Below are 15,930 nucleotides of genomic sequence, written 5' to 3'. Positions count from 1 at the left end.
AAAAAAATTAAAAAAAAAAAAAAAAAAAAAAAAAAAAAAAAAGAATGATCAGTGGATTGGCAGACCCGGTGGGGTTAAAGAATTCTTTAAAGGAATGAGCTATAAAGGTAGGAGGTAGTGATCAGAGAGTTGATTACTTAAAATTAATGCTATAGAGCCTATGTAGTTGTTGATAATGAGAAGGTCTTGGAATATGACCTCCAGAGTAGAGAGCCGAGCTAGGATAGAGCAGAAGATTACCGGCAGTCAAGGATCTAAAAGGCCATGCTATTGGAAGGATGATCTGCACAGATACTGAGATTGCCAAGAACAGACATGGGAGTCATAATGGAAAGAGATATGGTAGGCCAGGAACTAACATTCTCAAGGAATGAAGGGGAAGATCAAGGCATTTGAGAGTATTTTGTATCAGTCCTGCATCTCCAAAATATTGCCTTTTTTTTTTTTTGCCAATTCAGCCAAAAGTGTTCTTTTTTTTACTATTACTTTCAGGAGTATTCATTGTCTAAACCTTTTATTTTATACTTTAAATGAATTAACTTATGTTTATGTCTTTATATGTCTAAGTATAAAATCTTTAAGATAGAGAAAATAGTTTCTGCTTTTTTCTTGGTATTCATTATACAGATAAACAATAGACTTTCAATAAATATTGATCATTTGTTAATGAAAAACTATTATATAGATTAGGATAAATTGTGCTTAATTATTATTTCTCTGTCCTATCCTTGTAGTATTTCATGGCACCGCTAAAAAGATTTCTGACAGCAGCAGAATTTGATTCAGTATTCATCAACATTCCTGTAAGTAAAAATAGACTAGCTAAAATTGTGGTATATTACTATAAAATCTCAATCATCTTATGGGTTCTAGATTCCTATTTTAATATTCTCCTGTATTCTTTAAGAATTTTAGCTATCTTGGGGCACCTGGGTGGCTCAGTTGGTTGATTGTCCAACTCTGGATTTTGGCTCAGGTCATGATGTCATGGTTCGTGGGTTCGAGCCCTGCATCGGATTCCACGCTGGGTGTGAAGCCTGTTTGAGATATTCTCAATCCCTCTCTCTGCTCCTCCCCAGCTTGCTCTCTCTTTTTCAAAGTAAATAAACTTTAAAAAAAGTAAATTAAAAAAAACTTTTTAAATAAAAGAATTTTAACTCTTTTTTGCCTCTTGAGTTCTTATATCCTTATTTTCTGGAAATAAGGGATTTACCATATCTTCAACCAAAGTCAGTCAGAATGTAAGCTGAAAACATGTGGATAAGATTCATGAAATTATCCTTAACTGCTTGTCAAGAAGAGGTAGCCTTAGTTAAATAATCCCTGGTGCCACTGTCTCTTTGCCTTGTGGGAGCCCCCTTCGGTCCCACTCCTTGCTCTATTCTGCCAGCCCCTCAACCCCATCCTGTACACACTGTCCTGAGGGCATCCGTTTCCTCCACTTTCTTGCCTCTACTCTGATTTCAGTTGTACTAACCTTAATTCCCATTTCTGAAATACACTACTTCCTTATGACTTAAAAATCCGTTTTAGTGGTTATTTGTAAGTGTTTTTCTTCACATTTATGTAAGCATTTTGGGTTTCAGAGCACCTTACAATGATCTTATGATCCTTAGAGTATAGTTATGCAGAAGCATTGAAACAGACCAAATACTATGCCAACCGAGGTCATGCTAGGCAACATTCAAGTTCTTAAACCTTTAAAACTGGCTCAGATTTTAATATATAGCTTGTGTATACTATATATAAGCTTTTATGCATAAGCTTGCTTGTCTTACCTGCAAGTTTCCTGCTATTTTGGTTCTGTTGCATTCAGTGTTGATGTGTATCAGTCACGTAGCTGGTTGTTGTCCTTGTCCCCGATTATGGCCAGATGAAGACATTCTTATTGATTTGTAGCATAGCAGGAAGAACAAGGTCACAATATGAGATGAACGTTTAGCATAAAACAAACTGCACGTTCTAGGAAGATGAGCATCTTGAACCACCTTAATACGGTCACTGTAACTTAGGACTTCTTTCACAGTCCTTAATCTTGTGGCTTTTCCATGCTCTTCAGCAAAATGGCAGGGCCAGCATATTCCTGTTTCCTTTCCATCCTACTAAGGAAAGGGCATGCTGTGAAGTTGGTGTGTGCACCAAGGTACAGGAAAGAGCTAATGCGAGAATTGGCACCTTGATTAGAATTTCCTCATTTTCTGGCTATGACGTGTATTTACTGCCTGACGGAAAATTACTTGCTTATCAGGAAAGAGGCAAAATTCTGACTTCTGAGATGCTCTAGTAAACTGCCTAGTACAATTTATCTGCTCTTTATTTATGCCATTAGTAGTCTAGTTTCAAGTAATTTAGTGTGATTATTGTTAGCTTAGCACCAGGACACCACTAATTGACCAAAGTACAGATCTACATTTTTATGTCCCAAGGACATGAATCATTACTTTATCCCGTCAATAAAACATTAAGCACTTGGATAGTTTTATTTAAAAAGTTAAAGTGACTATAATGAAAATGAGCTGTACATATTTTTATACAAGGAATAAATTACCCTTTAATAAGTAGTGAGATAATTTTTTTTTTTCCCCAACAGGACAGTGACAGTTAAAGTCAGATCTGAAATTGCTGTTTCCCATGCACATGGCTTGTCTGTCTCTCTCTCCTCTTCTGTCCCCTTCTCTTTCCTTCCCTTTTCGATTCCCCTCTCTCTCCTCCCTTCTTCCCCTCCACTTCCTTTTCTCTTTATCATCCCTAGTAGCAGGTTTAGAGTTTGAGGGCATTAGCATTTCCTTGAATGACAAGTCTAGCAACAGTAGGGATTTTAGGTTTGGGGTGATTTATTTTTGGTCCTGTTTTCTAATTTCCTTTAACATTTTTTTCCTTAAGGAACTTGTAAAAGTTCATCGGAACCTAATGCAAGAGATTCATGATTCCATTGTAAATAAAAATGACCAGAACTTGTATCAAGTTTTCATTAACTACAAGGAAAGGTAACTTTTAAATTTTAAATTTTGTGGCTATCAGTTTGTGATTATAGTGAGGGTTAGTATTAAAATTCCTCTGGGAAGCACCTTGGAGTCAGTTAAACATCTGACTCTTGAGTCAGTTAAACATCTGACTCTTGATATAAACTTGGGTCTTGATCTCAGGGTCATGAGTTGGACACATTGGGCATGAAGCCTACTTAAAAAAAAAAAAGTAAAATTGCTCATAAATAGCTGTTTCTACTGTCCATTAAGTTACTACCTGGGCAGTAACTAGAACATAGGACAGTTAATCTCAGGGTGGTAGTTTGAGTTCTGTATGTGGATCAGGAAAAAGGAAGGGGGAAAGAAAAGGATCCAGATGTTTGCCTTGCAAATCAGAAGTTCACATTATCGACCTTTTACCTCTGAGTTCTGTAGTTTTCAGGAAGTCATTTTAATTCTCTGGCCTCCTTTGCTCCATCTGTAAATGTTAGAGGTAGATTAGCAGGTGCCTAGTGCTTGTTCCAACTCTCATATTTTATAATTCTCCATTTGGGATTATTAGATTCACGGCTGAAGGCGGTTTCCCTTTCTAAAAAAAAAAAAAAAAAAACAAAAACCCTCTTCTGAACAACTCACGTTAATGAAAGTACCAAGGAATTTCACTTAAAATATCATTCTCTCTCTTAAAATTAAGCACTGTAGTTCCTACTACTAAGAAGTGGCTAATGAATTGCTTTGCATCAACAACAGTTAAACATGAACTTATGAGTAGTTTTCTTTTTCCCCAATGGAGAGTTAAAAGAAACGATAAATTACCCAACCTCTCTGCAAAGTGCCTATATTACTGAGGAGCTACGGTTCCTGAAGCAGGCTCAGACTCCATGTAGTACAAGGTACCTTCTACCCAGCACCCTTCAGGTCGCTCCTTCAATCACAATTTTCAGATAATGTGTTTTCCTTAATTAAAAAGTAGGAAAGATTAGGTTTATTGATGAGTGGAGTCATGACTAGTGAGGACAATAAAATTGTCTGAGTTAAATTTTTCTGAGTATGGGTAAACAGTAGAACATTCATCTTTAGTAGGAACATAAACAGAAATTTTTAATTTTGTTTTTGTGATATTCATGTGTACTTACCATAAACAGTTATCAAGCCGGTTTGTAAAATCTACCTGCTGAAAAAATGTGTGGGAAATTAATCCCATTCAAATTTAGAAATAAAAATTAGTCCTTTTAATAGCATATTATGAGTCTATGTGTGATTTGTGTTAAAAAGAAACGAGAAATCAGAGGCTCAGAGAGATAAGTAATTTGCCCAGGGTCACCTAGCTAGAGGTGCAGGACAAGTAAGATTTGCTTTGATTCTCCCTAACTGTGGTTTTAAATAGATTTAAATAAATTCTGCCTCTTCCCCTTCTACTTTATTTCTTTTGTCCTACAAATTTCTCCTCTTCTTCCCTTTCAGGTTGGTTATATATGGGCAGTACTGTAGTGGAGTGGAGCTGGCCATCTCTAGTTTAGACAACATTTCTAAGACAAAAGAAGATGTAAAACTGAAATTAGAGGTACTGTTTATTTTTTGTTAGCTTATGAAATTAAGATAAACCTAAAAGCAAGGGGAGGGGAGTGGGGAATGGGCAAAATGGGTGAGGGGGAGAAGGATTTACAGGCTTCTAGTTACAGAAAAAATAATGCCTGGAAATAAAAGGCACAGCATAAGAAATACAGTGAGTGATATTGTAATAGCAATGTAACGAGGCAGAGGGTAGGTACACTTGTGAACATAGCATCATGTAAAAACTTGTCAAATCACTAAGTTGTACACCTGAAACTTATGTAAAGCTATATGTCCACTATACTCAAATAAAAAAAGAGTAAGAAAAAATAGATCTATTTCTTTGCAAGATTAGTGCAATAGTACATTTTTCCATGTATTCTAAACATAATTTTATGTCAGTTTTATAAAATACTTAATAGCTCTATGAAATAATATAGTAATAATAAAATAGTAAAATCTGAGACTCTGGCTTTGTGTTTTACATGCATTATGTCATTAGGTCCTCATGACTCTATGAGATATGTACAATTAATTTTCTTCTCTTACAGATGAGAAACCTGAGGTTCAGAGAGAGATTATAAGTAATTTGCTCAGGGTCACCTAGGTAGAAAGAAGTACAGGATAAGTAAGATATATGTGAGATAATGTACATGCAGATGAAAAATGTTTATTAAAAACGTAAGACATTTAGGATAAGGTGTATAAGAAGGGTATGGATATTGCCCATAAGAAGAAAGACAGGACAGACACAAATAAGATTAAGTTGTATGTGACAAGCAGTAATCTATAGTGCTCCATGAGTGAGATTGAGTGATCACCTCAGCACAGGTAGAATGTGGAAGATTTCTCTGAAGAGGTAGTATTTGATTTAGGTCCCCAAGGGAATGGGAAGAGTCTTGACAGGTGAGATTCCCTGGAGAGTATTCTGACCAGATAAGCATGACTGACCAGATGAATCTGGAAAAGTCTGAAAAATGGAGAGTAGGCAAGAATAAACAGAGCACGTGGAACAATGGAAAATAAATCTGGAAATGGTGGTCAGTTTTTTTTTTTTTACACCATTTTTCTTTCTCATAGGAGTTTGCAATTTTAGGGAACTTTTGAAAAAGATGATGTGTTAAGTGAGTAATTTTCTCAAATAGATTATCCATATATTTGAATTTTCTTAAATGTTGAGTACAAACGTACAGTCAACTCTTAAATGGCTGTGTTTGCCTTACTTGACACTGTAGTGTCCCTTTTGCTGTCTTTGCTCAATTCAGCAGTGAGGTCAGGCGATGAAGGGAAAAAAATGAGGCAGATGGTTTTCCAATTAGAACTCCTTCATTGTTTTAGCATATTTGGTATGATTTTATAACTTTCACAAAGGGGAACTAGTGGTTAGAAAGTTTACACATCAGCAGGCTACCAGGTAACTGTCCTCTCTGCCATGGATCATTTTTCCTTAGCTCTTATAAGCCTTTGATGATGTGGACCTTATGTCTGGTGGTGGCTTGAATCACCACTAAATAACATCCTGATAACCCTGTTAGTGTAAAAGGTTCCTGCTCCTCTTGGGAGAATAGAGCCTCAGAAGCATAGAGATATAAAGTACCTTGACTCCAATTAAATTATGATGGTAAGATAAAACTCTACAACTTACACAACTAGTTCGTAACAGAGCTACCATTAGAACAGATGCCATCAGTTCTACCATTAGAACTTTATATATATATAAAGTTCTAGCTCCAGAAGAGAGTATACAAGTTGTTAGTCATACTCCCATTGTACTCTCAGTATTGTTTGGATATTCTTCTCCCTTCTTTCAGAGTCACTGTCAAAGTCCTGCCGTATGACACATGACGTACTCTGGGCCTCTAGGAACATATTTTCTATGGTCATTATCCATCTGAGGGAGAGAGAGAACCTCAGGCTGAGTTTGAAAAGCTCAGGGGGAGGGGCTGCTGGCTGCCCGTTTTTTGCCTGAGAAGGTACTACTACTGACTAGTGGCCTGATTGGCAAGTATTTAATACGACACTGTGGCACCTCAACAGATACTCTTTGCTGGGACTGTCCTCTGCAACTCCTGGTATGATAAAGGGGAAGCTGCCTTATTCTTGGTGTCTCTGCTTCCTTCGCGTCTTCAGTTTGTGGTGATTTTTGCTCCTGTCGGTCTTTGTCTTTTTCTTCTCTACTTTGGAACCAAGATAACATAGGGCGAACAGTAACAGAATCTCTTTATCTTGTTCTCTAAGCTGGCTCATCTGATTCCATTTATTTTCTTCTCAGTTAAAATTGGAGTTTGGTTAAGCATGTCGCCGGATGTATTGGAAGACTCTATTCTACCCTTTATTTACTTTCAATACTAATAAGCATTTTACACCTCAAACTTAGACCCCCAGTTGTAGGAAATGCCTGCAATGTTAGTTTCTTTACTTCCTGAGCCTGTAACTTAGAACTTCAAGGACCTTAATTATTTCCCCAACAGTTTTAAACTGACTTCCATAACATAACAAAGCAAAATTTAAATGTATAACATTTCTGTTCCTAACACTGTTAAGATGGCATATATATGCACGAAGTGTTAAGATACAACCTCAGTTCTAAGGAGCTTGAAATGCAGCTGGGGCGATGAGAGTCATTCATTACAATAATCTTAACAGTTTAACCTCCTATTTGAGACCCATGATCCAGAACTCTCTATAATCTGTAGAAGCAAGAAATCAGTTGAAATAGTTATTCTTCCAGTGAACTGCAGCAATTGACAAGACACGAGCTAACATGTCCCGATGTGTCCCCAGTTCTTAAGACCTGTAGTCAAATACTCATTAAGTCACTATGGTCATTAGAGTTAATGGTGTTTACTTTTATAGCTCCTGATAATATATCCTTCCATGTGCCAGAAAAGTTAAGTGTGGGCAAAGGGGAAACAAACCATGAACAAAGCAGTGTTTTCTTGAATGCAACTCTTTATGAACTGGAAAATTCCTTGGTTTGGGATGTACAATTGTCTGAGGAGTTTGGATTTAGTTTCTCACTAATAATAATAATAATTTTATGGAACTTTATTGTTTTAAGACTATATCACAAATATGTGAGAAACAGTAAAATCAGAAAAGCAACTTGTTCAAGGTCACACAGCCAAGAGTTGCCTAACTTTGAGTTCAGGCTTCAGTACTTCAAATTCAAAGTACTTTCCTTAAAGTTATAGTTAATGTCAGAAGAGTGAACACAAGTCAGTACTATTTTTAGATCAACTTTAAAGAAAGAAGAGTGTGAGATGAAAAAAAAAACTAAAATTTGAGGCTTTTGAAAGTTTGAATTCAATAATAGGTTTATACTTTAGCAAATTTTTAGACTCAATCATTCCATTTCCTTCAGTTTAATAAATATTTATTAAGCAAGCACTAGATTCTTAAAGCTGTAAAAGACAGAATATATTGGGGAAGATAGTATGTACAACAATCATTAAAATGTCCACAAGGTACAGAGAGCACAATTTTGATTGGGATTATTACAAAAGGCTTAGATGTATAGTTCTTGAAGAGGATGATTAATTTTGTTGGAAACTGGACAAAGCACATGGCGGTTGGAAAGAAGAGAATGAACAAAGTCATGGCCATGGTGAAGGCACATGGCTAGTTTGATAAGTAGGGACTTGTTCTTGATGCCAGGCCCTCAGCCTAGCCTGGGGGTGGTTGGTGGAAGGTAGAGCTATAAAGGTAAGTAGAGGAAGACCCTAGAGGGCCACTAGGAAAAATAATTTTCATTGCATAAAACAGTTGTACTTAATGATTCATTTTAGGGTTGAAATGCTACAAGGATTATTTGTTGTTGTTGTTGTTTGTTTTTTTAATTAGATACTTTCTATTTTTTAGAAAGGATTATTAATAAAAGCAACAAAATATTTATTATATAATAACAGTTTTGTTTATGGCCTCTGCATCTTTTAATGTTGGCTTTATGACTCCCTTTGATAAAGCAAAGTTTTTTTTTAAAGTTTTTAAAAAACATTTCATTAGGAATGTTCCAAAAGAGCAAATAATGGAAAATTCACTCTTCGAGATTTGCTTGTGGTTCCTATGCAACGGGTTTTAAAGTATCACCTTCTTCTCCAGGTATGTAACTTAAAACTATCTGTTTTGTTTATTCATTTAACCAAATATTCATGAAGCACCAATTATGCTCCAGATACTCCATGTTTGGGGCCATATCCCCCTATGATGTTCAATGATTAGTATAGCTAAGTGGGAAATAACAGAACAGCTGGAAACTTTTTCTTTCTTTAGCAAAGATTCATTTGTTATCTTCCACAAAGTCATATTTTGTGTCCTTCAAACAGAACTGGCCCCCAAAGAATTAGGGGGAAAAAAAGGCAAAATGAAAAGATCCCTTTAACCAAGTCTTTGGTTAGCTATAATCATTTATTAGAATCTCACTGTTGTAATACACTTGAATTTTGGCAGGTTAAGTGTTTTGGACTTTGTGCCTTATAACCATAAACTGAAGAGAATTGTGTCACCTTCTTTGTTGCTTTCTGCTAGGGTAAATTATAATAAGACTACATTTATTTTGAAGTGATTCTTTTTATAACCACGAAGCTTATGGTTTCCACAGTTAGTCCTCTAATGAGGGTGGAGAGTCTTATAAATTTAATTTGATAGCTGTACCAGGAGGCTCATTAGTTCTGCTCCAAGGAAATGTCTCACAGTATTAGTCTGTCAACTCTGCTGATGCTTGCAAAATGTCATTTTAAAAAGATCTACTACCTGTATGTGAAATATAATTTTGAGTCTGCCGTGCTTTATACATCTTGTATATTAAATTTCTTGATCTGTAGTTGCAAAATTATTAGTCATCTCTATTTTTGTTCTACTGAGAAATCAGAAGAATTCAAGCCCTGATTATTTCTTTAAAATACATTAAAACATTTATGAGACCTAAACTCAAAGCAACTTAATCAAATTGGATTTTATGAAAAAATAATAAGGAAGACTTAAGCAATCGGTTTCTGAGACATCATGGAACTAAAAAACATGTCCAAAATAAGCTAATAATTTATTTTGTAACTTTGGTATTGTCAAATAGCAAATGAAGAATTTAAAAGGTACAGTTTTCAAGAAACATCTATCTTGGTCATTTATAAAGTTTTAGGCTTACAGAAGTATAAAATATGGCAATACCTTTTTGAAATTCAGACTTTTGCCTTAATTTCTCTTGGATTGTTTTCTATTTTAAATTTCAAAAGAATGTTTAGTTCTATGATGAATTTTTTTAAATAGGAAAATTTTTATTTGGGATACCATATGAAGATAAAAATTATACAAATGTTTTTCCATCTTGATAGTGTACAGTGTATTTATCTAGTGTTTAGAAATTTGTTGAATAAATGTGATATTAATTTGAGCATTTCCTACTTACTGCTATACTTTAGTGGGGAAATAATTTTTGAAATGCTTTATGATTTGAAGTTACATATTTATAAAATCAGAATGAAAGTGGAGAATTTGAAACTTTGAGAATAATTTACACTCATTATTTGATAAAGGAAAAGCAAAAATCAAAGTGAAAGAATATTACTTGGACAACCTTATACATAACAGATCTGATGTCTGTAGGTCCTCTTTATAACTAGAAACATTAATGGTATTGAAGTCAGCAAAAATTTTGAGTGGCTCCCTGTTTGACAGACAGGATTAGGCATTCATGATATTAAACAGCACCCCCTCCCCCCGTGCACTGATAAAGCTCACTGTTTAGGTAGGGAAAATGAAGTGTAAGCTGCCAGGTACCGTATGATATGATAGGTACGCAGAAAGTATGGAGGTAGTACAAATAAAGGTCTAGTTAACTATGCCTGGGGAGGATGGGGACTTGTAGAGACCTCTGTCATAGAAAGCTTCGTTGTACAGTGATTCTTGATCTGGCTGTGCAGGGAACAGTAAGAGTTCCTTTAGGTACATCAGAGAGGAACGGCTTTCTAAGGAGAGCAAAACCACATGCTTAATGGGATCAGCCGTTAGAATGTATTTTGAGAATTGCAGTTAATTTAGTATGGATAGAATATAGGTGGTTTGGGTGGAGTTGTTGGGGTGGGAAAGAAAAGTTGGGAGAGGTTGGCAGAATTCAGACCATGAAGGGTCTAAGAGGTGTAGTTAACAACCTGAAGCTTTTGCAGGCATTACAGAAGTCTAAAGAGGGTAGAGACAGGATCTGATTTATATATTAGAAAACTAGCTTTGATGTCAGTAGAGTAAATAGCTTGTAGTCCAGAGAGGCTACAAGTCAGAAGATTAATCAGAAGCTGATTTATAATGACCCATGTGAAAAGAGTAAGGACTTGCACCAATGTAGTGGCAGTGAGGATGGTTTCCAGGGAAAAGATAAAAGTCTGTATCAGCAGAACATAGTATGAGAGAGGGGTTCCTGGGACACTTTATAGGTTTTGGCTTAAGTGATTCTACTGATGAAGGTGCCTCATTCAATAGAATGTAAACAGGAACCAGAAGAGAGTTGTGGGTGAAGGTGCCCTAAGTTGGGAGTTGTTGGGTTAGATGGGCTTGTGAGATAACCAGGTAGAACTATGTAGGTGGACGGAAGAGTCTGGAACTCAGGCATGAATTCTGGGTTGAGCACATTCCTTTGAGAGTGATTGTCTTATTAGTGAGTGTGTTGACATTATGGCGACAGTTGTGATAGAATTTGTAGAATAAGTAAAGTAAGAATAACAAAAGACTAAGGTGAAAATCTAGGAAATAGTAACTTTCCAAGGTACAGATAAAGAAGAAAGTATGAAAGACTAGTGAATAGGAGGAAATTTAAGAAGGACTCAGAGACAATAATAATAGCAGCCAACAAGTGATCCTAATTGTCCCCAAAGCCAAGGGAGAGGAGTAGACATCAGAATCAGTTGGCAATGAGGATCTTTCATGACATTTGGGAAGGATGTCAGTGTTACCGTGCGGGATAGATCAGGTTCATCTTTGAAAGGAGAGTGTTTTCAACCATCATCTCATGTTCTTTTGCCGTCTGGTTGGTCTTCTTACAGATAGAGATATTTTTATGAAAATAGAACCTAGTTAAATTACATCAGACTTATTACATTATGGTGCAAATAGTATTAAAAATGGTTTAGTTTTTAAATGTTGTGTTTCTCATATTTTGGTTTTAATTGATGAAAGTAGCACTAAACTGTATCTTCCAAATAGGAACTGGTCAAACATACCACTGATCCTATGGAGAAGGCAAATCTGAAACTGGCTCTTGATGCGATGAAGGTAAGGCAAATGTACCATGAACTTCTTTTTTTTTTTTAAATTTTTTTTTTTTTATACGTTTATTTATTTTTGGGACAGAGAGAGACAGAGCATGAACGGGCGAGGGGCAGAGAGAGAGGGAGACACAGAATCGGAAACAGGCTCCAGGCTCCGAGCCATCAGCCCAGAGCCTGACGCGGGGCTCGAACTCAAGGACCGCGAGATCGTGACCTGGCTGAAGTCGGACGCTTAACCGACTGCGCCACCCAGGCGCCCCACCATGAACTTCTTTGTGTTTTTTATCCTTGCCTAAAAAAATGATAGACTACAAACTGCTGATACATATGTATGATATGCTAATGTATATTGTACATGTGTGTGTGTGCGCCCGCGTATATGTATCTGTATGGTTTTGTATTAGGTAGGGAGAGCTGAATATTTTTAACTGAAATAGATACCCTTGCATGGATTTAATTGTTAGACAAAGACACATAAAACCAAGAGGTGTATTAAAATAACTTGTTATTTATGAAAGTATGACAACCTTTATAACCACTGCGAATGATTTAATATAAGGGTTTTATTTCACATTCTTTTTGTGGTTACTAATAGAAAACTGTCGGCTTGTGTAAGCAGCAGGTCAGCTGGTGACTTCAGAACAGTGGTGTGACTTATTTTCCTCGAGTGAGGATATCTGCCTGGTTTACCCTTGTGGATGCTGTGCATCAGTACAAGTGGATTTCAGTCTGGGTTTCTATGTCTAGGTAAATCTGAAAATCAAGAACTACAAGTGGACAAAGACAGACTTTTAAACATACTGGGGAATCTGTAAAACCCCAGTTTATATTTTGTGCTGGACTCTGACTTTGAAAGAAATATTTGCCCCTAACTTAAAACATAAACAAATATTTGTTCTTAAGAACAAAATGCCGGGGCGCCTGGGTGGCGCAGTCGGTTAAGCGTCCGACTTCAACCAGGTCACGATCTCACGGTCCGTGAGTTCGAGCCCCGCGTCGGGCTCTGGGCTGATGGCTCAGAGCCTGGAGCCTGTTTCCGATTCTGTGTCTCCCTCTCTCTCTGCCCCTCGCCCGTTCATGCTCTGTCTCTCTCTGTCCCAAAAAGAAATAAACGTTGAAAAAAAAATTTTTTTTAAAAAAAGAACAAAATGCCAATGTGACTGTCATCAGAGCAATGCTAATTACTGTACTTGATCTTAGCCAAAAGGCCCAGAAGCAATAGAGCAAAATGCTAATTACTTCTCCATGTCCCTGTGCCAGTTTCAGTGTTAGCTCCGCTATTGGGCTGATTTTAGTACCCCGTTAGGAGACATTGCACAACTATTTGTTATTTTAGAAATTCATACCAAATTTCCACTTTTTAAAGAAATCGTTAATAGATACATCCTATGGAACGTCAGACTTTCATTTAGAACAAAGTTAGGAACTGCTTTTTGTCAGAGTTCTGTTCCTGCTGTTGCAGATGAATTTAAGAGGGTAGAGAAAAAAGAAAACCCAGAAAACAGGAAAATCTAGAGCACATGTAATAAAAATAGCTACTTACAGTATGGAAAGATTAGCTAATGTTTCCTCAAATATGAGAAAAGACATTTTAAAGTAGGTGAAGAAGGCCCATGGAGAAACGTGTCCAGCATTGTTTGTTTGCTTGACTCCATTTTAGTGCCCTTGGGTTTCTGTCTTCTCCTTTTCTTCCCCTTCATTAACTCTTTAAAATTGAACTGGCTGACTTGACTGAATGCTCTCAGGAACTAATACACTAACTGGTTGCAGAAAACGGTCCAGCTGGATTCATTGTCTAACTTTTACTTTTTTGTCCCTGCTAAGCATTCATTATTGCATTGTTACCCTTATTCTAACCCATGTAAAAGTGTGATTCTCTCAAGGTCAGTTATTAACGTGTTTGGAATTTGCATTCTCCTGACCTAGTTTCCTTTTGTTCCGCACCGTGTCATAGTCTGTTTTTGTTTTTCATCCTTGCTCTTCTCCGAGGTGTGGCAAATGACAACTCTTTCGTCTTCGCAGCTGTACTGCAGACATTTTGAAATTGCTTTTGAGCTGCAGTTTTGATTGATGGGTCATTCATTTTTATTGTCATGGAAAAGTTATGGTGGTTACTTTTACCACTAATGAAATTAATGATGTGTTTTCTTTCAAACAGTTTGCATCTCTTTTCCAGTCTTATCGTGACTTCTTTTTGTACCCTTCCCTTTATTCTTTAGGACTTGGCACAATATGTGAATGAAGTGAAAAGAGATAATGAGACCCTTCGTGAAATTAAACAGTTTCAGCTATCTATAGAAAATCTGGTATGTAATTATCATTCCTTCCAGCTTTCCTAACCCACAAATCAGAGGACATTCTACAAGTTGTTTTTGAAGCAAAGATAGTTTACCTTGAAGTTTCTGTTGTTCAGGGTTTTTTGCAATTCCTGTTTGGCAGCATCCCCGTGGATTTCCCGTGGCACCTGTGATATGTATATCGTGTCCCAGGACTTTCTGCCCTTGCTTGTCCCTCTCTCCTTAATCACACAATGCCTCTTCCCCTGGCAGTCTAAATTCTAAACATTAGAGTGCATTTTTTTCTTTTCTTTCCCTTACGCTATACATAGTCATGGCCGATTTCCTGTTAATTTATTCATCTTAGTTATATTTACTGGGTGACTGCTGTGTGCCAGACATTGGCTTGGGGCTGGGGCTCTCACTGTGAAAAACATGGTCTCTTGATTGAGGAGACACTTTCAAAATGCTCTGTGGAGATTCCTGCTGTGAACTGGGTGGGGCAACAGAGGATAATCAAGGGAATCCTAGTTTAGATAAGATGATTAGAGACACTCTTTGAGTCATTTGCCTCTTTTTTTTTTATTTTTATTTTTTATTTTTTAAAATTTACATCCAAATTAGTTAGCATACAGTGCAACAATGATTTCAGGAGTAGAGTCCTTAGTGCCCCTTACCTATTTAGCCCATCCCCCCTCCCACAACCCCTCCAGTAACCCTCAGTTTGTTCTCCATATTTATGAGTCTCTTCTGTTTTGTCCCCCTCCCTATTTTTATATTATTTTTGTTTCCATCGATGGATGAATGGATAAAGAAGATGTGGTATATATACACAATGGAGTATTACTCAGCAATCAAAAAGAATGAAATCTTGCCATTTGCAACTACGTGCATGAAACTGGAGGGTATTATGCTAAGTGAAATTAGTCAGAGAAAGACAAAAATCATATGACTTCACTCATAAGAGGACTTTAAGATACAAAACAGTTGAACATAAGGGAAGGGAGTCATTTGCCTCTTGAACCTGAAGAATAAGAAGAAAGCCAGTGGTACAGTGATCTGGGAGAGAGGATTCCAGGCGGAAGCCATAGCAAATGAAATCACCATAGATGGGCCAGAGGAGTTGGGAATTGTGAATGAGGAGAAAAATCATGGGCTCTGAAGTGGGGGAGAGGTGGGCAGGAGGTAGGGGGGGCAGGAGAGCTATGTCCCCCAGCAATGTAGGCCAGGGCACAGAGCTGGGATTTTACAGTCATTACAGGGGGAAGCTAGTAAAGGTTTCAGTCTGATTTACATTTAAAGAAAACCCTGCTGGAAAGTTGTGAGGTGATTTCAAGAGCAAGATGGTCTTGGGGCGCCTGAGTGGTTCAATTGGTTAAGTGTCCAACTTCGGCTCAGGTCATGATGGTGGTCCGTGAGTTCGAGCCCCGTGTTGGGCTCTGTGCTGACAGCTCAGAGCCTGGAGCCTGCTTCAGATTCTGTCTCTGTCTCTCTGCCTTTTCCCTGCTCATGCTCACTCATGCACCCACGCTCTCTTGCTCTCTCATGTGCTTGCTCTCTCTCAAATATAAAATAAAACAAAAATAATTTAAAGAACAAAAGAGAGATGGTAGAGGCCTGGATTAAGCTGTGAGCAGCAAAAACAGAGATGGATGAATGAAGGAAAGATACTTAGTGGAGCAATTTTACTGATGCTTTCTCTGAAACATCTTGAGCCTTCCTTTTCACATGTATAGTCATGTTCTCCTTTCAGGACCTCATCTGCCACCTTTCCAACCACAGAAGCCTCTCATCATCCCGTCACCAACTTGCATTTCCAAAAGGTGGACTTCTCAGTTCATTCTCTATCCTTAACTTGTCAGTATTTGCTGTTGCCTT

General features: G+C 37.2%; 1 protein-coding gene across 2 annotated transcripts in view; it reads left to right on the top strand.

Annotated features, from left to right (window-relative positions):
- The window catches only part of VAV3 (vav guanine nucleotide exchange factor 3), a 271,460-nt gene that overhangs the window by 89,885 nt on the left and 165,645 nt on the right, over nt 1–15,930 (top strand). For both annotated transcript variants that reach the window (XM_040471158.1, XM_040471159.1), the window contains 6 exons: nt 735–803; nt 2,884–2,987; nt 4,431–4,530; nt 8,526–8,621; nt 11,712–11,780; nt 13,996–14,082. In XM_040471158.1, the coding sequence (XP_040327092.1) occupies nt 735–803; nt 2,884–2,987; nt 4,431–4,530; nt 8,526–8,621; nt 11,712–11,780; nt 13,996–14,082 (525 nt within the window). The remainder of the gene's footprint in view (nt 1–734; nt 804–2,883; nt 2,988–4,430; nt 4,531–8,525; nt 8,622–11,711; nt 11,781–13,995; nt 14,083–15,930) is intronic.

The sequence above is a fragment of the Herpailurus yagouaroundi genome, unplaced genomic scaffold (genome assembly GCF_014898765.1).
Source record: "Herpailurus yagouaroundi ecotype Mexico unplaced genomic scaffold, PumYag 77, whole genome shotgun sequence".
In the NCBI taxonomy this organism is placed as follows: Eukaryota; Metazoa; Chordata; class Mammalia; order Carnivora; family Felidae; genus Herpailurus; species Herpailurus yagouaroundi.
Note: the sequence above shows the minus strand (reverse complement) of the source record. Positions and strands in the feature narration are given on the sequence as shown.